Source organism: Rhipicephalus microplus, unplaced genomic scaffold (assembly GCF_043290135.1).
Source record: "Rhipicephalus microplus isolate Deutch F79 unplaced genomic scaffold, USDA_Rmic scaffold_12, whole genome shotgun sequence".
Classification (NCBI taxonomy): domain Eukaryota; kingdom Metazoa; phylum Arthropoda; class Arachnida; order Ixodida; family Ixodidae; genus Rhipicephalus; species Rhipicephalus microplus.
The window spans coordinates 28,315,886-28,340,497 of NW_027464585.1; the positions used below are offsets into that span (position 1 = coordinate 28,315,886).

At 47.9% G+C, this 24,612-nt stretch overlaps 1 protein-coding gene across 4 annotated transcripts in view; it reads left to right on the forward strand.

Annotated features, from left to right (window-relative positions):
* LOC119166705 (osteomodulin) overlaps positions 1 to 24,612 on the forward strand; it is a 266,385-nt gene that overhangs the window by 236,729 nt on the left and 5,044 nt on the right. For all 4 annotated transcript variants that reach the window (XM_037418028.2, XM_075882423.1, XM_075882424.1 and 1 more), the window contains exon 2: positions 6,562 to 6,710. In XM_037418028.2, the coding sequence (XP_037273925.2) occupies positions 6,562 to 6,710 (149 nt within the window). The remainder of the gene's footprint in view (positions 1 to 6,561; positions 6,711 to 24,612) is intronic.

Here is a 24,612-nt window from a genome sequence, read left to right on the forward strand (position 1 = left end):
ATAAGCTCCACTTAGCCACATAAGCTATGTGGAATCTATGCACAGGCGGCCTCTCCATGAAATGAATAAATGAAACATACTCATAAGGAAAAGCATCAAGAAAGTTATTGTCGCTACTATGCGCACGAGCACTGAGACTCTTACGAAGCTTGAAGCCCACAACACGCTTGAAGAAGTTCTCGAGGCTCAACAAACGGCACAGGTTGCCAGGCTTTCGATCACACCAGCGGGGAGAAAGATACTGTTTACACTGGAGTCAACGCTCTGACTCTCGAAGTGAAATATACACCGCTTGATGATTACATATGCTTTCATAACGACGTATGTATCCTTCCGCGAAATATGTACCCACAGTACAACGTGGACAGGCGTGTCGCTCGAGCACCCTTGATTTTATCTCAAGCTCACACTTATTGGTATATTTCATGCTTTGTTGGTGCCGCCGTTTTCGTTTTGTTGAGTACGGCATTTCCGCTCACATCTCAGTAGTATCTGTAGATACTGAAGGTATAGTTTCATACTCAGCGTCTGTTCGAACCACTTCTTAAAAAGCAGAACAGATGGTCTTTGCGCTAGCTCTCCTTGATCAACAAAGAACTTATATTTACACAGATTCTAAATCCACTGTTAGGGCTTTCACTTCTGGTTCTGTGTGTAAGGGAGTTTTTAGAATTGTCGATCACAAGAAAACTCACTCACCAGACAATTATTTGGTTTTCTGCTCACCTTGCTTTGAAGGTGGAGGGCCTTCTCAATTTCAACATGCCAGCCCACTTCAAGGCGCCAGGCTTCACTTACCGCGCCGGGCCTTGTGCTTCTCAGACAGACAAATCAGCCCCCAACTTTCATTTCAGCGACACTTCGACTACCTTTGACAAGATCACGAAGCACAATCAGTTAGGCCGCAAGTCCTTTCCACTGCCATACGAAAAGTTGTCTAGCCACCGGCAATCTTCGTTCACATCTTCAGACAGGAACGTACACCCTAGCCTCGTCACCTATAGCCGTTACTTCGAAATTTTGAAACTTTATCCGAACTGCCACAATCGCAGTGATTTGAACCACATACTCAGGAGGCTCCCCTTTTTACAAGAAAAAAAACAAGTTCTTTCCGAAAATGCCCTTTAATTAATACTCACGAGTCCGGTCCTTATACAACTACTCAAGGCTGTACAGAAGGCCCACGATGGGGAGGTGAGGCCAGGCCTCCCCGCCTCTACGTGAGAGTGGCCCGCGATCCTACCCTTATAAAACGGGGGTGGAATCCTTGTTTCAGTTTCAGTTTGTTGAGCGTAATTGGGTGGGAGGTTATAATAAAGTTTTTCATTCATCAATTCATCTGCTCCTTCCCTCCCCCTTTGTCCTGCTACTTTGCTTCCTACAACAGATCGCTAGGCTGCGCGAGACGCCACTTAAGCCTGAGGCCGTTGGTGATTATGATGATGAGAGTTTTCGGTAACTCAGCATTGTGTTTTGGCGAGTTTCAATACTGCTGATGTAAAATAAAAGTGGGCAGCCCTCCCACATTGCGAAAGTGAGTGTCCAGTGAAGCTACGCCATGGTGGTCTAGTGGTTAAGGTACTACTCATCTGCTGACCTGAAGGTAACGGGATCGAATGCCGGCTGTGGCGGTTGCATTTTTGAGGAAGGCGACAATGCTGTAGGCCCGTGTGCTCAGGTTTCAGTGCATGTTAAAGAACCCCAGGAGGTCTAAATTTTGGGAACCCTCAGCTACGGGATCTCTCAAAATCACATGGTGGTTTTGGGACGTACGTTAAACCCCACATATAAATCATCATCATGCATATTATTTAGTACTCACGAGTCCGGTCCTTATACAACTACTCAAGGCTGTCCAGAAGGCCCACGATGGGGTGGTGAGGCCAGGCCTCCCCGCCTCCACGCGAGAGTGGCCCGCGATCCTGGCCTTATAAAACTGGGGTGGAATCCTTCAGTTTCAGTTTCAGTTTGTTGAGCGTAAGTGGGTGGGGTTTATAATAAGGTTTTTCATCCATCCATTCATCTGCCCCTTCTCTCCCCTTTTCTCCTGCTACTTTGCTTCCTACAACAGATCGCTAGGCTGCGCGAGACGCCACTCAAGCCTAAGGCCGTTGGTGATGATGACGATGATGAGAGTTTTTGGTAACTCAGCATGGCGCTTTGGCGAGTTTCAATACTGCTGATGTAAATTAAAAGTGGGCAGCCATCCCACATTGTGAAAGTGAGTGTCCAGTGAAGCTCCGCCATGGTAGTCTAGTGGTTAAGGTACTTCTCATATGCTGACCCGCAGGTCACTGGATCGAATGCCGGCTGCGGCGGCTGCATTTTCGATGGAGGCGACAACGCTGTAGGCCCGTGTGCTCAGATTTCCACGCATGTTAAAGAACCCCAGGAGGTCTCAATTTTGGGAACCCTCAGCTACGGCATCTCTCAAAATCACATGGTGGTTTTGGGACGTACGTTAAACCCCACATATCAATCATCATCATACATCTTATATGCCAAATACAGGTCACTTTCAGAAAATATATAATGCTTGATGTCTTTATAGACGGTAATTTATTATGCCAGTTATAAAATAGTTTTAAATGCGAAGCGTTTCTTAGCGAACTTCGGCGACAATGAGCGTATCTATCTATCTATCTATCTATCTATCTATCTATCTATCTATCTATCTATCTATCTATCTATCTATCTATCTATCTATCTATCTTTCTATCTATCTATCTATCTATCTATCTATCTATCTATCTATCTATCTGTCTGTCTGTCTGTCTGTCTGTCTGTCTGTCTGTCTGTCTGTCTATCTATCTATCTATCTATCTATCTATCTATCTATCTATCTATCTATCTATCTATCTATCTATCTATCTATCTATCTATCTATCTATCTATCTATCTATCTATCTATCTATCTATCTATCTATCTATCCGCCTACGACTTTTAGCTCTCCTGGCCGTTTCGATGATGGTATCAATACCAAACTTGGTAGGCTATAACATGAATGTATGAAGAACATATTGGACTAGTCATGACATGAAGATCATAACATGTACGCCATGAATGTCATGATTTACACTTTCTGGTCCAGCAGCTCTTGCGGTAGGTTCGTTCACATGGCATGTTGCATAACTGGTATGGTATGACATGATTCCACGGTGAACACAAGCGCAAGATTCCACGGTGAACACAAGTGAACACAAGTCTGGTTGGGGGGCGGGTTAGAGGAGGTGTGTACTTGGTCTGGTTTTTGCCTTTTGCCTTGCCCACGAGGCTCATGCTTAGATATAATTTTCCAGTTCAAGCAATGAATGTTTGAGTTGTGAGTAAGCGCTTGTGGTGTTCGCTTTCTTGTCTTCGTCTTTTTGCGCTGCTCTTACGCCATTGTGAATCCATATTTTCAGTGTTCTTTCAGTTGCGTGGGAGAACAAGGAGCCTGCGATTCTCCATCTGCTTATGTTCTCTTAGTCAAGCGTGAGGGGATGCAAACCTCTTGCTTCCCATGAATACCAGAATTTACGTAATTACTAAAGAACACGAGTACATTGAAGTCTACCGAGGATTCACAGGCAAAATAATTGTCTCAACGCTACTCAGAAATCTGCACCCAAAAAATGACGTCCACAGGAAAAGCGTCCAAACTACGGCCTTTAACAAAGGCCGGCGGATCGCATGTGGCAATGTAGACTGCGACTATTCGTCTGATTGCAATTGCAAACACTGCAAATAGCCTAAGGTGAGGGCCACAGTATACGTGAGATAGTGTAGTGCTTGAAGTAGAAGTAGTAATGTACTTTTATTCGGCCTAATTTGGAGAAGGCCGAGCATTTCGACCACCTGCGCGTCCAGTCGAAGCACCAATGCTTGATTTTTGTCACTTATCGAGGAGGAGCTGGGTGTTCTGTTTCAAACATTGCAGCTTAGGGCATTGTGCCCGTTTCATTATCTTGCCTTTTTATCTGTCGCGGTACTTTTCTTGAAGATTTTGAATGGGAAAGAAAACGACGCTGTTATCCTAGTGTTGCTTTTATCAGTGCTTGCGTGCCCCATGTGTTGGCCACTTGTGTTTTGCCTCGGTCGTATTGGTGCATCGGTAACCTTTCGCTCTGGTTATATGCAACATTTGTTCTTCCCATGAAACCACTTTTATGCGCTCACTAGTTTGTTTTCTCACAGAAGCTGCGCAGATCGTTAAGGTTAAGCTGCGAGTAGTCACGGAGATGAAGTTGTGGAAGGAATAGGACGCTATATCTACTGCCTAGAAGACAACAAGGCAGAATCAGAAGTGTACCATACATCCAGGCTAATTTATAGGCTAGCTTGCGGCACAAACAAAGCATGAGGTCGAAGACCAAAGAACGGGACAACACGAGCTCTAACACACGATTGACGCCACGGTCCGTATCGAAGAAATGATCGAGTGCCACAAGTCAAAGGGCCTTGTTTTGACTGATCCGCTACAAAGCTTTTTCCGCCATTCAAAGGCTCTAAACGCGTCTTTTGCAGCTTCGGGCCCGTCGCTTACCGCCTTTGAAACTTAAAGGAGTACTGACGCAATTTTGAGGTGCGGCGAAACGGATCTTTTCTTTTGCTTAAAATGTAATGTTAACGTTTTCCCCACACCGGAACCACGAAACACGAATAAAACATTGAAATTTATTTTAACGTTTTCATTTCCCGGTTCCTGCAAGGCAGCTCCACCATCAGGCAACGTGCTTGACATTAAGTGACGTAGCAAAAAACTCTGACGTCATGTAAATGAACGTGCGTTGGAGTAACGACAAAAATAAAATGGAAGCGTGACCGGCGCACCTTCTCGACTGCCTGTCTAGCGGTGCGCCACCGACCGGCGTCAATCGGGGTTGTGCTGTGCGCTGTCCATTTTGCTGCGACGCTTCGTGGTCCCATCGACAGTTATCGAGCTCTGAGACACTCCTGTTGTATGCAAAGGGATGCGAGTGTGATTTCATTGCTTTTCCGATCACCGCATTCCTGTTTGGCGATGCTACCCACTCCTTGTGCCATCAAAGGCTGTGATTCCGAGGCCAGGGGTGACGTTAGTGTGCACAGTTTCTCGAACGACCCAGCGGTGAGACAAGTGGGGGTAGATTTTGTGCGACACGATCGCAGCTGCGACTGGACGCCAGCCAAGCGAAGCCGAATTCGCTCGCTGCATTTCGGCCCCGACTGCTACCGGATCGGGAAACATCGGTACCTTCTTGAGTTTGGCATCGCGCAGCCAAAGAAGCGATGTCTGGAGCCAGAAGCTGTGCCCACGCTCCACGCTGCTTCAACGCAACGTCGCAATGGAAATGCAGTATCAGAGCCCACACGCAGGCGCCTCTGTTTCCAGCAGACGATAGAGCCGCATTGGTACATCATGATTTTCTTCGAATGACTCAGACCCCACGTCACTGAGACATACGTCAGCCTGACTTGATATGTCGCTGTGAAGCCACTCCTTCAAAACCGAAAGTGGGTTTAGAAAAAGTGGTATTAAAATATATTCAATGCGCTTCGAGGCACCAGAATATACTTTCCTGGGTCCTCGATACCAGTGCTTTTATTCACAGCAGAAATCCGAAAATTTTCAAATTTCATGTCAGTACTCCTTTAAATAAAAGAATACGCAACGACTGCATGCGCACATTTATTCACTACATGTTTTCGAGCAGGCTCAATGCACAACAACGAAGATAGATAAATGGGGTGGAAATGCAGACATCATTGTGATTCTTCGTGTGAAAAGTGTCGCTGATTTCACGTGCCTGTCGATGACATGCGTTCTATGCAACAGTGGTTTAGGGTTCTGCATGTTACTGCCATCGCTTTACGTCCGCGCTATGTTCAAGTAACACTCAGTTGAGAGTCGGTACATCTTTCATGTGTCACTCCTATTGCATTTTTCGTTTTGCTCTTTTTCTATTGCAAAAAGTATCACATGAGCAGGTCTAAGGGAGTTGTCTGGTTTTACACCTTTTTTTAACAGAGGTTAGATTCCCTCCATGTGTCGTGAAATCTGGGGCACGTTGCCGGGCTGGTTGCCCTGCGCTGATGTATGCTTACCCTTGGGCCTCGTCAAGTTACGCTGCTCCGCGTACTGAAATCTATATCCAGCCAAGACATGCAGGATTAAAAAAAGCAGCGCAGCTCTTCCGGCATGATGCGAAGTCGCATGCTGTGGTTCTTTGTTTTCTTCTTTTTTTATTGTACTGCATGGTTTTTGCCACACTACGTGTATAATAAGCCAGTAGGCCTTCTTTAGAATGTGTTTCAAACGTCAAGTAAGCGAGGTGTTCCACGTGAGCACCCGGCGAAAGAAACTGCCAAAGCATTCTTAACAAGGCCTGTGATGCCAGAACGTATATTCTTCAGTTTCAAGAATTATACTCACCGGAATAATGATCCCCATGAATGCAGCTTCTTACCCGCCTCGAGTATCCTCGCACCAATGCAGTGTGCAAGGGCGCGTTTGGCTGAAAGTTGGGAGTGAAACTACAAAAAAAAAAAACACTCGGATAAAACGCAGTGTATGAACGAGCTCCCTCGGTTCTGTGCAGTGACAACGAGCTAACCTCCTTGCCGGCGGATATGTTCAACAATATGCCTGTCCTAGAAAGCGTCACGCTGAGTCGCAACAAGTTCAAGACGCTGCTGCCGGAGCCTTGGAAGCCGATGCTGGGCCAGCTGCGGCTCGTCACACTTGACGGTGAGTGCGCTGTTGCGTCTATTGCAGGCATTGCCACATATATTCAAACTTCGGGCTCTATACTACAACATCAGGGCGTTAACGTGTGACTAAGCTTTATAGCCTTCATGCCATGTGACAACTAGCATAGAGCTGAGCCATGTTAATGAAGACACGAGGGATGCGACACAGACATAAGAGAGAAATATAGCCTCCACAAACACCAGCTACAGCGGGGGCGAATCATACCCGTGACATCATATTGAGTAACGACATGCTGTTATAGACAGCTAACTTCCGCGGAGGGTGCGGCGGCAAAAGCGACAATCAAAATTAAGACTGTCACTTTTCTTCATTGGCCTCGTCACCTTTCATTGCGCACTCCAGCACTTACGCGCTCACGCTGTAAACCCTCTAAAATGCACGTCTCATGCGTCACTGTTCATCGGATTTTCTATTACTTCGCATTCCCTCGCACAGGCGCTGATGAAGTCGCCAAAGACGATCGATATAGCAAGAGGCTGAGCCTCATAGACACGCATTCATTCCATACTCGTCCTGTCAGCTACGCTGTCTAATGGTGTGGATGCCTACTGTACCTCTATGCCACAGCGATTTTTGTGACATGAAGAACTGTAAAACTTGATGGCAGTTATACGGCCGCCATGTTTGGTCATGTTTGCATGATATAAAGTGACACAGGAATGCTAAGAATTTCTTTTCAGCGCAGGCTTATTTTATATTATAACGCAGTCTTCTAACGCCGTACAGTGCCTCTGCCTAAGTGTATAGTGTGTACAGCAGCAAGACATTCTTTAGCGCATTGATTTCAGTGGTTTGTACTATACACGATCTCGGGATCGACTTGCTGAACAACGTGTAAGATGTGCAAAAGTCTCCTCTAGTCTTCGATTTACTCACTGATAACTATTGACAACAGGCCTGACAAATAGCACGCCAAGCACCCTTAGTGCGATAAGATTGTCTGCTGACCTTTCATTGGAGCTTTTTTTTTTGTCTCGCATTGGTCACAATGACGGGGACTTTGGTCGGTTATCGCCTCTCTGCTAAAGATGTCGCTGTTCCTTGAAAAGCGTCTTTGCAGTGCCTGATATATGGCTGTAGCACTATCGGCCATCAGGGACAACGCAATAGAATTGTTTCGTAGGGTTCTTCGAAGGTTTTCGCTAACGTCAACGTTCAAGTGACGAGTTGGTCACCACGACGCCCGCTACGCCAACGGAGTCGGACGCGTCCTCACAAATGAATAACCCTGCCAAACATCTCAAGATTGAACGCCGCCTTCCACTCTCTGACAACCAGAAGGTGCGACAACTTTAGTCAGTCATTCGAGCGCAGGCATTCGCAACTCGTCGCCACATGCGTTCTCTCGCAGGCAACATTAAACTCCAAGATTTGTTCCTGCGAGCAGTTTGGCTGCACTTCCCTCACACGTCAGTGTCATTAATCAGCCACAGCTAACGCTACCTCTCGATCAGCTTGCCCTGATCGCTGAGAGCATCATCGAGGTATTTTTGCCACAGCCAGCGCCTCCTCCATTCTATCAATACCAGTGCAAACGCTCGCGCTTGAATTGGTGCCATTTGTTCCCCTCGGTTCAAACAGTTGTCGTTGTGTGACTCTACTTTAGTGGCAGAGCTGCTTGCGTCACGCGCTCGCCTGAGAGAGCATCCCTGTCGACACCCCCAGAAGTGGCAGACACTGTGTTCCTCCTCTATACAGAGTGTTCCAGCTAGAAAACACGAAGCAATAAAATTTTAAAAGTTACAGGTACGCGTCTCTAGCTAGTGCAGTATTGTTCCTTGTTGTATGTAGCACGTCAAATTTTTTTGATCCACCAAGTACGGTAATTGCGGCAGATTGCTTCATGAACTTTTTAAATACTGACTCTAGAGAAGAAAATTTAATACAAGATTTGTAGCTCTCATCACAAAATAAAAATATAAATTATGGCAAGATAAAAACACTCGTTATTTTTTCCAGGGTTTATTTAAAGTGAGCTAAACTAAAGAAAATACCACGTGATGGCCACCTAACGAGCGGTGCTTTGAGTGCCCTCAAATGTAAGTTGAACAAATTAGCGAAGTCTTCCCACGCACGTAGGTTATTTGAACGGGCTCTCGGTGACTACGATGGATACTAAGCGATGGTTGGATGGTACCATTACGTTACAGATGTTGATAGCATGTATTGAAACTTGTGGAACAAGTGCTTCAAAACAAGTTAGTGCTGGAATAACGAACTCTAAGCTCTCATTTATTACTGATATTCAATATCGTGGCGAAGAACCGCAACGCCATTTAGGCGTGCTGGAACAGCATATCAAATAAGTGTCACACTACGCCCTTTCACTTTTTTTTTGAAACCAGGCGCATTCAGCAACACTGTCTTCAACAGCACACGTTGCGCTGCCGAAGCAGCGCAACGTTGCAAGTTTTCATCGGCAGCGCACGTTGTGCCATGCCGCTGGCGGAATGGAGACGCACCAGCCACAAACGTCACGTCTCCTCAACGCCCAGCCGGACAGCCTAGCACGATAATCAAGAAAGTTTTAAAGCGCCGCCTCGCACATATTGGTAAGACTTATCAAAAAATCTTCTACCAACAACAGCCGTGATGCGCTGCATGAGGGGCTCTTTTCCCCATTACCGCAAAGCATACTCGAAGGCTAGGCGATGGGTGAAAGCAGGACAGAGCTTGAGGAGAGGGTGGTGAACGGCTTAATCGGGCGCATCTTGCTGACATTCATAAAATAGAGGAGGCGTTGCCACAGCCATCATTCTCCATCCATGCTGTTGCCACTGCACCGAACACCACGGACCTTGTACGCCGCATTGACGAAATCAATAGGGAGCTGATACCCATTCAACGACACATAGACCAATATCTTACGACGCTCTCAAGCACCACTCCTAAACCCGTAACCATCAAACCACCTAAAGGCAGCATCCTCTTGAGAACGTTTCTTCTTTCTACCGTCAACGCTTTGAGGGCAGCGCCCAACAATGCCCAACACCTTGCTCCACTCGTCATGAGGAAAACGCCAACAACAGCTTGCAGGGACGGCCGCGAGCTGCCAACCTGGACTTGAGTTGCAAAGTGGGCTTCTTGGTGATGCATTTTAAAGAAGGTTTTGTAGCACGAGGCATTAGAGAGAAAGAGGCAGGAACAGATACAGAGGTTTTTCGCTCAGAATTTCTGCTTAACTGCAACCTCCTTCCGGGCTGCCGCAAAGACCGGCTAATGACGCGACATTGAGGCATTCCACACCAGGCCAGTGAACGGCCACCCATCAGCCAAGCATCAAAATACTAAGTGTCGACAATCACGCCTTACTATGCCATCTTCGTCGAATTTCCTGTATTGACACGCCCCAGCGGGCTGCCACGCAAAATGCAGCACATTACCATACACTACACTTGAAGCACTCCAGCCCCCCCTCCCCCGTTTTCTGCCGTGCTCGTCGCCTTGCCCCGGACCGCATGCGCATAGCCAAAGCGGAGTTCAAGCCCATGCTCCACAAAGGAATTGCCCGCGCTCAGACAGTTCATGGGCTTCGCCACTCCTCCTTGATCTGAAGAAGACTGAAGGATGGCAGCCCTGTGGGGACTACCGCGCCTTCGACGGGCGCACAGGTACCCCGTCCACTATATACTTCGCCCATCACATTCATGGCTCCCCCGTGTTTTCTGTGCTAGACTTGATGAAGCCCTACACAGATACCCGTGAATCCAAATGACGTCCTGAGGACGGCCAATCCCCCCACATTTCAGATTCTTTCCCTTCATCGGCTTCGGCCTGTGGAATGCTGGCCAAACATTTCAGTTCTTCATTGATGAAGTCATCTACAGCCTTGACTTCTGCTTCGTTTACGTCGAACACATTAGGGCATTTTTCACGACGCCCAAGAGCACCACAGGCACCTTCATCTGCCTTTCGGACACTTCGACGACAACGGTCCACTCGTAAATACTCGAAAAGTACTCTAGGTGCTTCCACGGTCCGCTTCCTTGGTGACAGAATTTCTTGTGAGGGAACTTTGCCTTTGCACCAACGCATCTCGTACATGGAAAATTACCCTCGACCCACCGCCGCTAAAGACCTTCACCGTTTCAGTGGCATGCTGAACTTCTACAGAGAGTTTTTGTCACACGCAGCCGAACAGCAGGCTCACCTCCTTGATGCTTTGGCTGGGCTACGAGGAAACCTACCTGCCACGTGTAACACGAGCGTTTGCGAAAACGTGGATGTGGTAGTGGTTAGAAAAAAAAGAAGGCGCCTAGTTTCTGCCGCCCGGTTGGGAGCACGATGCACTGTTCGAAGAATGCGAACCCACCCTCTGCACTACCACTATCCTCACCCATCCCGTGCCAGACGCGTCCTTGAGACTTGTCACGGACGTATCTAGCTTCGCCATCAGCTCTACCCTCACGCAATGCGTGGGCATCACCTGACATCCCTTGGCCTTCTTCTCGAGAAAAGTCACAGTTTCGTCGCATCAACGAAACAATGATTACGATAGCAACACCTTGAAATGTAACGCCTATAACGACAAGCAGATTGAAACGTGCAGCGCCCTGCTCACGCACAAACGATGCACGAAACGTAATCACAGGTACAGAGAGTGTGAACTAACAAGGGTTTCAGTTGTTAATTGGCAGTGTGTAAAAACGCGCTCTTTTTTCGCAAACGGGGCCTGTACAGCGAGCGAAGTGACTTTTCTGTGCCCACCAATTAAAACGCAATCGTTCCGGTGAAAGCCAAAGGCCTACGATTCTTCTGTACCGAAAGGTAAGCGCGAGCTAACAGGCGCACCCCGTCCCTCTCCGCGGGGCTAAGTTTGTACGCTTAGGAGATGACGACCCATTGGCGCTCGTCTTGATGCGACGACGCGCGCTCATTGCGCCATCTCGCGGGTAATTCTGAAAATACTATGACAAAAGCGAAGCATTTCTTAGCTTCAGCCACTTTGAGCGTATCTATCTATCTATCTATCTATCTATCTATCTATCTATCTATCTATCTATCTATCTATCTATCTATCTATCTATCTATCTATCTATCTATCTATCTATCTATCTATCTATCTATCTATCTATCTATCTATCTATCTATCTATCTATCTATCTATCTATCTATCTATCTATCCGCCTACGACTTTATGTTCTCGATGCCGTTTCGATAATGGTATCTATACCAAAATTGGTATAGCATAACTTGAATGTATAACTTGAATAGAGTAACAAGTGGGCCGTCGAACGCTCCAACCCATTACAACAGCTTGTTCTTGTTAACTTATTAACTGTGGCTCATACCCACTTCAGCCATATTTCTTCATCGTCGCAGCCACTACATGAACGATTCGCATGAAATTTTTTGTAAGTGTTCAGCGGATACCACGCTTCTTAGAAGAATGACGAAAAATAGCATAGAGAATGCCGGCCCACTACACCAAAAAATATTAATAATGCCTTAGTGGGTATCAAGCAAGTGTGCTAGCTGTAGTTACCCAATGTATGCTTGGAAAAGGCTCCGAAAGGCCACTCTTCTAGCTTTCGCTGTGACTGTGCTGCGCCTTCTGCGCAGGCCTGGCCTCGAATATAGTTCCTTTCGGCCTGTGTCTTTTCAAGCAGAGCACATGTTTTGATGGCACCTCCCCAGCAGCAGCATCCTCTGCCCTCACCCCCACTAGCGCACACCGATGCCGTTGTTCATCTGTCAAGTCTATCTTCTGTTTTATTTTTCTAATGTCCTCTGGCCATTTTCTGGAGGCACCACATGCCTGCTTCAGTAGCTTATCGAGGAGCACTTTCAACCCAGCCGCTTGTTTTATTGCGATAGCAATTACATTGACACTTTCGGCTGGATTTTGCTGCTGGCGTCAGCGTCGATGTCATGCACCGTATATGTATAGGTATCTATATTTATGAAAACGCACGAAAAAAATCCACAAAAACACCCCGGCGCGCGGAATCGAACGTGGGACATCTGCGTCTTGAAAGCGAGGCGTTAACTACTGAACCACCCCGGAGCACTTCCTTCACCATTCAAACGACAGTCTATTTATATCTACCACTTACCTCTGCTCTCGAGTATCTCGTAGGGAATTGTGTTTTCAGCATTACCAGTACGATGGCGCGAAAGCCCGCGTTTCCTACACGTACTTCGCCCAGCAAAATAAGGGCGCTTGAGGGAGCGACGCTCGCTCACGCGCCTTTGTTTCGTGGTGGCGAGGAGGGGAAAATCGCACGCATTGGCTGGCCTCGGGCTTTACCGGGAACAATTCTGCTGTAGTTACTTGGTGCACAAACGTCACTGCAGTCATTGCAGTCTCCGTTTGCGAAAAGCGCGCACTTTTAAGACACAGCTAAGTAACAAATGAGACACTTATTCAGGTGCACCCGTACCTGTCAGTACATTTTGTACGTGAGTAACGCGGGGCGTGTTTCAATCTGCTTTCTATTCTGCGCATGACCTTTCAATTCGTTGCTATTGCGTTCATTGCTTCGCCTTTCCGGCAAAGCTGTGACTATTTTGTTTTTTTTTTCGTCATACCGAATGTGCGTATCTTTGTCTATAGCTTTTAATAGTTTAACGTTTTCTTACACAGTTCGAAGTGTTCCTGATGCGTAACTTTTTAATGTGGTCTAGTTTGCCAATTTCCTCCATTAGCCCCAGACAAAAGGCCCGTTTTGCAGAGGCGTATTATCCATGATGATAGTTATAGCGCGAGAACAGAACGACAACAACTGAACAAGAAGATGTCGTCGTTCTATTCTCGCGCTCTAACTATCTTAATGTCACACCAACTAGCACAAAACACCACTCTTCGATAACTCCTAAGAGAGCAATGAATCGAACATTTACCTAATCAATGATCGGAAAAAGAAACCGGGATCACTTGGTAACTGGTACACCCCGGAAAGACATTTTAAAACAAGTAAATGCGATCGAGTTTGGTATGACAGGAGCCTTCAAATCACGTGTACTTTAGCGCACTCGAACTTTGAAAACATTCCGCAGCCACCTCCAGTTCCCAGTTTTCGACTATTTTGGTCATAATGGCAGTGCTTTTATCTCTAAATGTGATGGCACTCGTCTTGTCGCGCGCTCAGGACACAGTTAAAATCACTGAGCACGATTAGCTAGCTGCTTTCCTGAAACCAGCCGTTCTTCTACTTCATACAAAAACCGGCCCCTATATTCCGCCTTATTGGACGCGTACAAACACAGTTTGTGACATTCAGTGTTGTTCATTAAGAAATCATTATAAGCACATCGACCTGATGCAGACGAGTATAGGTCATTCACCTAGAGCCCCGGCAACGTTTTAGCAACTAGAATACAGCCGGCTCATTTGTCCATTTGACCCTGCTACCCGTGTCTTCATCGCCGTCAACTGTCGTGGTCCTTTGCGAGCCGATAGAGCTGGCTCTGTTTTCTTTTTCCAGCTAGTCCCAAGACGTTTATAGCGGTAATGTTTAGCGAAACCACAGACGCCATTTTAACAAAAGGAAAAAGGGACCGGCAGCATGGCGCTCACCTCTCGTGTAGTACATCGCTAGACTGCGCCATCGCTGGCGGCGCCGTCCGGTGAAACTGTTGGCCCTAGCCCCCCGGCCTTTGCATTAACAATCTTGTCGGCCGTTAGGTTCCGACGCAGCCGTAGAGATGGCCGCCGTCCCTGAGCAGTTTTGGTGGGTAGTTCATCTACACGCATGGCTGATGCTTCAGCACCGTCGTTGATTGCCTGAGGGTTGGACTGCTTCGAAGTGGTGTCGGCACTGGTCGGTGTAGGGACTCAATTCTTCTTGGATGGCAGCTTGTTGAGAGATTTAGGCTCACCGTTCTTTAGTGATGGCAAGCTCGCCGTAGCACTCATTGTCGGCTCGCATGACACAGTGAGGTCGGCTACTTCTGTTGGAAGCGTTTGTGGGACGCCCTAATGAGTGTCGCTTCTCGAAGCCAAAGGTAGGGCTTGCGCTACCGCCTGCTTGCTTTTCGTCCCCGACGAGTGGGCTGCAGAGTGAGGGTCAGCCGGAGCATCCTTTTTTGCAGTGCCGGTCGGCACGTCCGGTGGCGTGCCTGTATTTTTGTTGAGTCGACTCCTCGTGTTGTCTATTCTGCCTTGGTAACATCCATTAGCTCATCCTTGTCACCCTCCTTCGAAGTCCGGTCACTGACGCGTAGGTACAGATGCAGTCTGCATCCGTGTGTATAACGTCGGCACTTCGAACACCACGGAACCCTACATTCTCGGCGAACGTTTCCCGTGCCATGGCAGCAAAGGCACTGGATTGCTCAACTAGGCATCACCACGAAGGCCAGCTCACCAAAGAGTGGAACATGGTGAGTTAGGTCGTCAACCTTGACTCCTGGCTTCACTCTAAGCAGTATGGTACTCGTGGTTGAGACCCGTTGACGCATATCGTGCACTCTCCAGCACTCCCACGTCCCTTCAGTTATGGTCCCGAACACTACAAATGTGATCCGGCTGTCCTCGTGTTAGACGCCATGATGCATCAAATGCAGATGAAGTTTCACCTGTTGGTCCTCGAGGTAGAGAACAAGACATCGGAGGCCCTTGACCTTCAGCTTTTTAGCAGCAGTCTGTTTTTTCATCGCTTCTCTGCTTGTGAGTGTCAGTAGTAGTAGTAAAAAACATTTATTTCAGAAAAAGTCTGCTAGAGAGTGCCGACGTGGCCCATCGGCGCGCTAGAGTGGCAAGACCCTATTCCGGGACGCCAGTGGAGCTGGAAGCTGCCCGTGCGCGCTCCACCAAGGAGCGTTGTGCAGCCAAGGTAGAGCAGCCGAGCAGGTGCTCCTCCCAAGCCTCTCTAGTTGGGATAGGAAAAGGGGATGAGAAAGGGACGGGATTAACTGGGCACGATGCTACGACGTGATATGTGTCGGCGAGGACATGACAGGTCGAGCAGGTGCCATTGATTTCCGGCAAAAAGTGCCTGGCGACCGCCGGACTGATAAAGGTGTTCGTCTGCAGGCGGCGTAGCAGTCATTCGTCCGCTTTCTCCAAACCGCGTGCGGGGTCCGGGTAGAGGCGGCGCGAAGCCCGGTAATAAGCCAAAATTTCGCGAAAGCGCGTCAGGTTGGTATTGCCAGATTCCGTCTCGGGACATGGAGGGGCATCGGCCCGGACAGGAGAAGCGTGGGCACCGGCATTTGCCGCCTCGTTGCCGGGCAGGCCCGAGTGGCCTGGGGTCCAGACTATACGAATAGGATGAGGGTTAAAGCGCCAAGAGGCTGCCTGTAGCAGGCTAGCCGCCAGCGGGGCAATGGAACCCTGAAGGTACTGAGAACAGGCCGAGCGCGAGTCCGTCAGGATGATGCGTGAGGCAGGGTGAGAGGCGGCCAAAGCTATTGCAACCTCTTCAGCGTGTGTTACTGTGTCTGCTCGAAAGGAGAGGCCATCTACGTGTTTGCCCTCTGTAATCACGGCAGCCGTGAAGTGACACGAGGGGGAGGGACCCGAGACGTCCACGTAGAAAACACCAGGACGATCGGAGTGTCGCGTATGAAGGGCCGCGGCGCGTGCTAGTCTACGGCCAGGATGGAGGTCGGGGTTCATATTACGGGGTAGAGGTTCCACCCATAGCTTTTGACGCCAGAGCTCTGGTACCGGCTGCAGAGGGTCTTGGTCAGATATCGGGTTAAGGCCAAGTCTGTGTAGAAGACGGCGCCCTGAAGGCGTCTGCGACAGTCGATTGATTTGGTTAACGCGATGAGCTTCGCGCACCTCTGCAAAGGTGTTGTATACCCCCAGAGCCGCGAATCGGCTGTTGGAAGTTGCAATAGGTAGGTCCAGAGCGCGTTTGTATACTGAACGAAGAATTACGTCCAGCTGGTGCTCGGGTCGACGACGCAGGCGAAGGTAAGGCAAGGCGTAGAGGACGCGACTGGTCACAAAAGCGTGGGCCAATCAGAGGGACTGAGACCCGCGGAGGCCGCCGCGCTTGGTAGAAACTCGCCGTATCATGCGGCTCACCTGTTCGCTGGTGCGTCTGAGGCCTGCTATTGTGCCTTTTGGATCCAAGGACGATGTGAGGTGAAGGCCAAGAACCCGAATATTTTGCACTGACGGGACGGGCCCGGACGGAAGAAAAATTTGAGGCGGCGGTAGCGGAGAGACTGAAAGACGAGCCGATTTAGCTGGAGAGCACTCCAGGCCGCATGAACCTGCGTAGGTGTCCACCAGAAGGGCAGCCTTTTGCAGGCGTTCTTCGATTTGCGCTAAGGAGCCGGTGTTGGTCCAGATTGTGATATCGTCTGCATATAGTGCGTGTTGTATTCCCTCGACCTCGCTTAGAAGAGAGGGGAGGTTCATCATCGCCAGGTTAAAAAGCAGAGGAGACAGGACTGCCCCTTGAGGTGTACCCCGCGTGCCTAATAAGTACGGGCCGTGTTCGGTAGAATTAAGGCGAATGAAGGCGGTGCGATGTGATAGAAAGGTGCGAATGTAGTTGAAAGTCTTCTGCCCGCAGTTTGTGGTAGACAGGTTAGTGAGTATAGTGCTGTGTTTGACGTTGTCGAACGCCCCGCGGAGATCGAGAGTGAGCACGGCTTTATCGTTATGGCGCATAGTAGTCGGCTCTATGATATCGTGTTGAAGCTGGAGCAGGACGTCCTGCGCCGACATATGCGGGCGAAAGCCAAACATCGTGTCGGCAAAGGTCCTCCTGGCCTCCAAGTAGGCGGAAAGGCGTTCGCGAACCATGGTTTCCATGAGTTTGCCTGCGCAAGACGTAAGTGAGATGGGTCTCAGTGCCTCAATATTAACGGACTTTGCCGATTTGGGAATGAATGTCACGACCGATGTGGTCCATTCCGTTGGAAGCGGAGAGCCGTCCCATATCGAATTTATAAGGTGGAGTAGCGAGAGGTGTGCTTGGTCGGGAAGATTTGCCAGGAGCGATACTGTGATTCCATCGCGTCCAGGGGCCGTGCCCCGTCGCATTTTCGTGAGTGCAAATCGTAAATCAGAAAGCGTGTATGGGGCGTCGAGGTCGGCGTTAGGGGCGCCGGAATACGTATATGCTGGGCCTGCGGGATCAATTGTGCGGCAGATGTAGCGGTCCCAAAGTTCTCGCGCGAGTTCTTCCGTAGTGCCCTGAAATGCATGCAGAACACAGTGGAGCTCGCGTTGCGTTTCTCCCCTGGTGGTGGAGGGATCGAGAAGGTTTCTAAGGAGTCACCACGCACTCTTAGAGCTCATCTGGTTCGCAGCCTTCGAACAGGTGTCTGCCCAGTTAGCATCGGAAAGTTGTGCGGAGTATGCGGCCGCCTCTGCAGTGAGCGCCTCAATGCGAGCGTGAAGTTTCCGATTAAGTTTGTTGCGTTTCCAGCGCCTTATGAGCCCGCGGCGAGCGTGCCAAAGATGTAGGAGGTGTGGATCGATTGCAGGAGTCAAATTAGAGGTTGCAAGGGTGCGAGTGTTCGCTTGCTTCATATGGAGAGCGTATGATGCCCACGCTGCATATTCGGTCGAGGAGAGGCCGGCGGGGAATGGTTGCATTCTGAACTGAGTCCAATCGGTGAGACGGGCTTGGCCCCAGTGTTGGCGCATTTTCTGCCGCGGTGTGAACAAAATGCGGAGTAAAAAGCGATCACTGCCTAGGGTTTCACCTAAATTTTCCCGTGTAGCATCGCGGATGTGACGGGTGAGGGAGAGGTCGGGGCATGTGTTTCGCGTGACCGAGTTGCCGGAACGTGTGGGTTGTGCCGGATCGGTAAGAAGCGTCAGGCTCAGCGAGGAAATGAGCTCCTTGAGCTCTCTGCCCCAGGCCTTCTCGTAGTGGTAACCCCAGTGAGGGCTGGGGGCATTAAAGTCCCCGACAATCACCAGTGGTTGTCGGGCCGCTATACGCAGCGCCCGATGGAAGAGATGCGCAAACGAAGCCCTCGCAAGGCGAGGGGGACAGTACACGTTTAAGATATGTATTGATGGTTGGCCCCTCCGCTGAGACAGCCCTGATATCATGCAGTAGTCGTAAGGAAGATCCAGATCGAGGTCAATCTGTACCGCCGTGTAAGCTTTATGCACGAGGAGGCATGTGGTGGTGCCGCCTACATAGGAGCAGTATCCAGAAAGGGATGGAGCAGGGCCAGATTCTTGGAGCGCAAAGACGGCCGGCTGAGAGCCAAGTGATGAAGAACGTACAGCGCGAACACAAGACGGGAATACTAAAGAAGGGACACAGACAAGCGCTGACTAGCAACTGAATTTTTATTAACACAGAAGCGGAAAATATATACGGAAAAAACAACAGAAACAAGAAAACTGAAAAAATTTACAGCATGACAAAGATTCTTCCATGTTATTGTTACATGCGCTCTTCTAGAAAAGATAATTCTTTGCCCGATAACCCGATGGAAGCCATGCTGATGCATCGCGACCCTTCTTTTGCGATATGAGCGGCTTCAATGATTTCACGAGTACGCATGTCCTGATGTCTGCCGATGATTGTTGTTTCTTCAAACAGGGGTGTGCAACCACAGGAACTGCAATGAATGGCCAAAAAACCTTCTTTGGCGTTGCGCACATTATTTTTGTGCTCTCGGAGGCGGTCATTTAGACACCTTCCAGTTTGGCCTATATAGCAACACCCGCATGAAAGTGGAATGCGATAAATGACATTATGTGAACAATCTAGAAATTTCTTACGATGCTTGGTAGTGCACTGGCGTTTCCTTTTTTTGACAGGACAGGTGACACGTGAAAGATATGACAATTTGTGAGGTGCTGAAAAAACCACTCGAACGCCGCACTGTTGCCCTATTTTCCTGAGACGATGTGAAATATTATGCATGTATGGTATGACCGAAATCTTCTTGCCTCGACCGGTTTCCATGCTTGCCTGCTGAACATTTTCCTGGCAGCTTTTCTTCTTTTTTCTGTAAATTACTTCCGCTACCGATGTGAGCAGCTTATGTGGATAACCTGCTGCTTCGAGCCGACGAATCTGCGCCAAGAAACTTCTAGTGACAACGTGGTGACATGATTTATCTAATGCGTTGGAAAGACATGTTTGAACAATGCTTCGCTTGACTAACTTAGTGTGTGACGATGTGTACGGCAACAACGGTTTTTGTGCTCGTGGTTCGTACATCCAACATGAATGTTGATTGGCAAATGTTAGTCTGAGATCTAAAAAACGAATGCTGTTGTCTTCTGGCATTTCATGTGTGATACACAGAGGCGACAGGCACTCTTTAAATAATGATATGAGGTGACTTGTTGCAACTTGAAGGTTATCTGCATTGCGCTTAAGAATCACAAGATAATCATCTACAAAACGGAAGGTTTTCAGAACACTGCTACCATTGAGCCGTGCGTTAAGAGCTCTGTCTAACTTTGCTAGATAGAGGTCACTCAACAGTGGGGCAATGCATGAGCCTATAGACACACCATTCTTTTGAAGAAAAATTTCATTGTTCCATTCAACATAGGTAGATTTAAGGTAAAACGAGACAAGGTCAAGGAAAGCACCGCCACTAATACAAGTCGTGTTCTGGAATGCTACGGATCCAAATTCATCGATGCATTCTTCGATACATGAAATTAGTTCTTTGGATGGCAGAGAATAATACAAGTCTTTCACATCGATTGAAAAGGCGGTGAGCTGTTCGTTCGGGTTTTGGTTGATGAAGCTTATGACCTCTTGCGAATTACGGATGAGGAAAGGATCATCAATTTTGAGCAGCTTCAAATTTTGTTGAATGAAACTCGCTAGTGCTTTCTGCCACGTTCCTTTTTCTGAAATTATTACGCGAAAAGGTGAGTCTTCTTTGTGGGTTTTGCATGAAAAAAACATATCTAGGGCTAAATTCTGACATTTACCTATCGTTAGTGCCAGCTTTTTTAGATCTAGTTGCGAGCAAAGTAAGATGGCTTTTTCCTTAACTTTTGCTAGGGATACATCAGGGCACCGTTTAAACACAGAGAGAACAGCGTCATGCGCTTTTTGAAGGTACACATCATTTGGTAGTACAGCAAAACCTCCCTCTTTATCTGCTGGTACGACACACAGTTCATTCCGGAGCAAGAACGTGGAGACTTTCTTTAGAGGCAAGTTGTGGCTTGTGGGCTTACCATGCATCAGAACGTCAACGCCCTCGGAAACGCACCTGTCGCACTCATTCGTCGGTGCGAGGCTTGAGACCTGTCGAACCACAGATAGCAGCTCCGCGGGAGTCTTTCTCTGTTCCACTGCAAACTTTGGGCCCAGCCCCAGGGTGCGGCGCACTTGTTCTGAAAGCTGGACGTCATCAGCGACGTGGACGACGCCTTCCTGACGCGGTCTAGTTGGCTGCACAATCCGTAGTTGCCTCAGAGCACATTGCCACATATGTTCGACAGTGGAGTCTATAAGATTGTTATATTCTCGCCACCTTTTTCTCCTGCCAGCTGGTAGCCTTTCGTTGTGGTGAAGTTGTAGATTCAGGGTGTCCCGGTGGAGTCGTGCTTGCCTTTGCCATTCGGACCTTAGGATTTTGCACATCCTAACGCCATGGTGGTCCGAAGGGCTGAAGCCACCAAACAAGCTTTTTACTTCCGGAGGGAGCTGTTTTTTTCGAATGCAGAATGATAAGATGCGGGCGCGGCACAGGGCGACGGAGATGAGGGTAATGAGCAAAGAGGAATGCACAGCAGTAGGAGTCAAGAAGCCCGAGGAACTAGAAATATAACTTAGAAGAGTGAAACTTTGGGCTAGTTGGTATTGCATGATGAAGAACGTACAGCGCGAACACAAGACGGGAATACTAAAGAAGGGACACAGACAAGCGCTGACTAGCAACTGAATTTTTATTATTTCCACGTTCTTGCTCCGGAATGAACTGTGTGTCGTACCAGCAGATAAAGAGGGAGGTTTTGCTGTACTACCAAATGATGTGTACCTTCAAAAAGCGCATGACGCTGTTCTCTCTGTGTTTAAACGGTGCCCTGATGTATCCCTAGCAAAAGTTAAGGAAAAAGCCATCTTACTTTGCTCGCAACTAGATCTAAAAAAGCTGGCACTAACGATAGGTAAATGTCAGAATTTAGCCCTAGATATGTTTTTTTCATGCAAAACCCACAAAGAAGACTCACCTTTTCGCGTAATAATTTCAGAAAAAGGAACATGGCAGAAAGCACTAGCGAGTTTCATTCAACAAAATTTGAAGCTGCTCAAAATTGATGATCCTTTCCTCATCCGTAATTCGCAAGAGGTCATAAGCTTCATCAACCAAAACCCGAACGAACAGCTCACCGCCTTTTCAATCGATGTGAAAGACTTGTATTATTCTCTGCCATCCAAAGAACTAATTTCATGTATCGAAGAATGCATCGATGAATTTGGATCCGTAGCATTCCAGAACACGACTTGTATTAGTGGCGGTGCTTTCCTTGACCTTGTCTCGTTTTACCTTAAATCTACCTATGTTGAATGGAACAATGAAATTTTTCTTCAAAAGAATGGTGTGTCTATAGGCTCATGCATTGCCCCACTGTTGAGTGACCTCTATCTAGCAAAGTTAGACAGAGCTCTTAACGCACGGCTCAATGGTAGCAGTGTTCTGAAAACCTTCCGTTTTGTAGATGATTATCTTGTGATTCTTAAGCGCAATGCAGATAACCTTCAAGTTGCAACAAGTCACCTCATATCATTATTTAAAGAGTGCCTGTCGCCTCTGTGTATCACACATGAAATGCCAGAAGACAACAGCATTCGTTTTTTAGATCTCAGACTAACATTTGCCAATCAACATTCATGTTGGATGTACGAACCACGAGCACAAAAACCGTTGTTGCCGTACACATCGTCACACACTAAGTTAGTCAAGCGAAGCATTGTTCAAACATGTCTTTCCAACGCATTAGATAAATCATGTCACCACGTTGTCACTAGAAGTTTCTTGGCGCAGATTCGTCGGCTCGAAGCAGCAGGTTATCCACATAAGCTGCTCACATCGGTAGCGGAAGTAATTTACAGAAAAAAGAAGAAAAGCTGCCAGGAAAATGTTCAGCAGGCAAGCATGGAAACCGGTCGAGGCAAGAAGATTTCGGTCATACCATACATGCATAATATTTCACATCGTCTCAGGAAAATAGGGCAACAGTGCGGCGTTCGAGTGGTTTTTTCAGCACCTCACAAATTGTCATATCTTTCACGTGTCACCTGTCCTGTCAAAAAAAGGAAACGCCAGTGCACTACCAAGCATCGTAAGAAATTTCTAGATTGTTCACATAATGTCATTTATCGCATTCCACTTTCATGCGGGTGTTGCTATATAGGCCAAACTGGAAGGTGTCTAAATGACCGCCTCCGAGAGCACAAAAATAATGTGCGCAACGCCAAAGAAGGTTTTTTGGCCATTCATTGCAGTTCCTGTGGTTGCACACCCCTGTTTGAAGAAACAACAATCATCGGCAGACATCAGGACATGCGTACTCGTGAAATCATTGAAGCCGCTCATATCGCAAAAGAAGGGTCGCGATGCATCAGCATGGCTTCCATCGGGTTATCGGGCAAAGAATTATCTTTTCTAGAAGAGCGCATGTAACAATAACATGGAAGAATCTTTGTCATGCTGTAAATTTTTTCAGTTTTCTTGTTTCTGTTGTTTTTTCCGTATATATTTTCCGCTTCTGTGTTAATAAAAATTCAGTTGCTAGTCAGCGCTTGTCTGTGTCCCTTCTTTAGTATTCCCGTCTTGTGTTCGCGCTGTACGTTCTTCATCATGCAATACCAACTAGCCCAAAGTTTCACTCTTCTAAGCCAAGTGAGTTGAGGAAAAGGGAAAGATGTGAACGCTTTCGCCTGTTCCCAAAGCCTCCAGGGTTCCACTGTATGATCTCGAATTTAGACGCAATGTTTGAACGGGACGTACGATTGGTAGCCATCGTGACTGTCTTAGGTTTTATATTTGGTCCTCCATGTCCCGCTCGGAATCCTCAGAGGCAGGGAGGGGCACGGAGGCCGGATTGTCCGACGGCGGGGTAGTGGTAGCCACCTTACGACGACGCCGTGTGTGAGTGTCACGGTCGAGACCTGGTTAGTCTGGTACGCACATACCGTGACGACGTCGGGCCGCAAAGCAGCCGCCGCGAGGGTGTCTCTGAAGTTCTCGCCTTTGTACGGCTGCTCACGCAGATCTCCGTGCAAAAAACTGCGTGTTGAGAACAACACGGCCTATCGGTAGAGTAGGCAGCACAATCTCGTAATTATTGTCGACATCGGCAGCCATCCTGTTTCCGCGGCCAGCACGGGCTCAGCTATTTTCGCTCCGTCAGAGCACTTAATCCTGCATCCATTCGCTATCGTGGCTGGAGGAAGAATGACATTCCTTCTCACGCGTTCATTAAATGCGAAGCATGTCTTAGCTTTTTAGTGAACATCAGCGACTTTAAATCTATCTATCTATCTATCTATCTATCTATCTATCTATCTATCTATCTATCTATCTATCTATCTATCTATCTATCTATCTATCTATCTATCTATCTATCTATCTATCTATCTATCTATCTATCTATCTATCTATCTATCTATCTATCTATCTATCTATCTATCTATCTATCTATCTATCTATCTATCTATCTATCTATCTGCCTGTCTGTCTGTCTGTCTGTCTGTCTGTCTGTCTGTCTGTCTGTCTGTCTGTCTGTCTGTCTGTCTGTCTGTCTGTCTGTGAGGCGAACATGAGGCGAACGGACGACGAAGGTAAATGACACGTCCAAACAAGGTAATCATGACATGCGCGTCTCGTGAAACGTGCCTACATGTCCCGCTCATAATGCGCTAGCGGCAGTATCGCTAGCTTTCCATATACCTTTCTTCGTATTACATGACATGCATGCAAGGGGAAGGCAAATGTCGGGTGCAAGTGTGATAAGTATGGCATG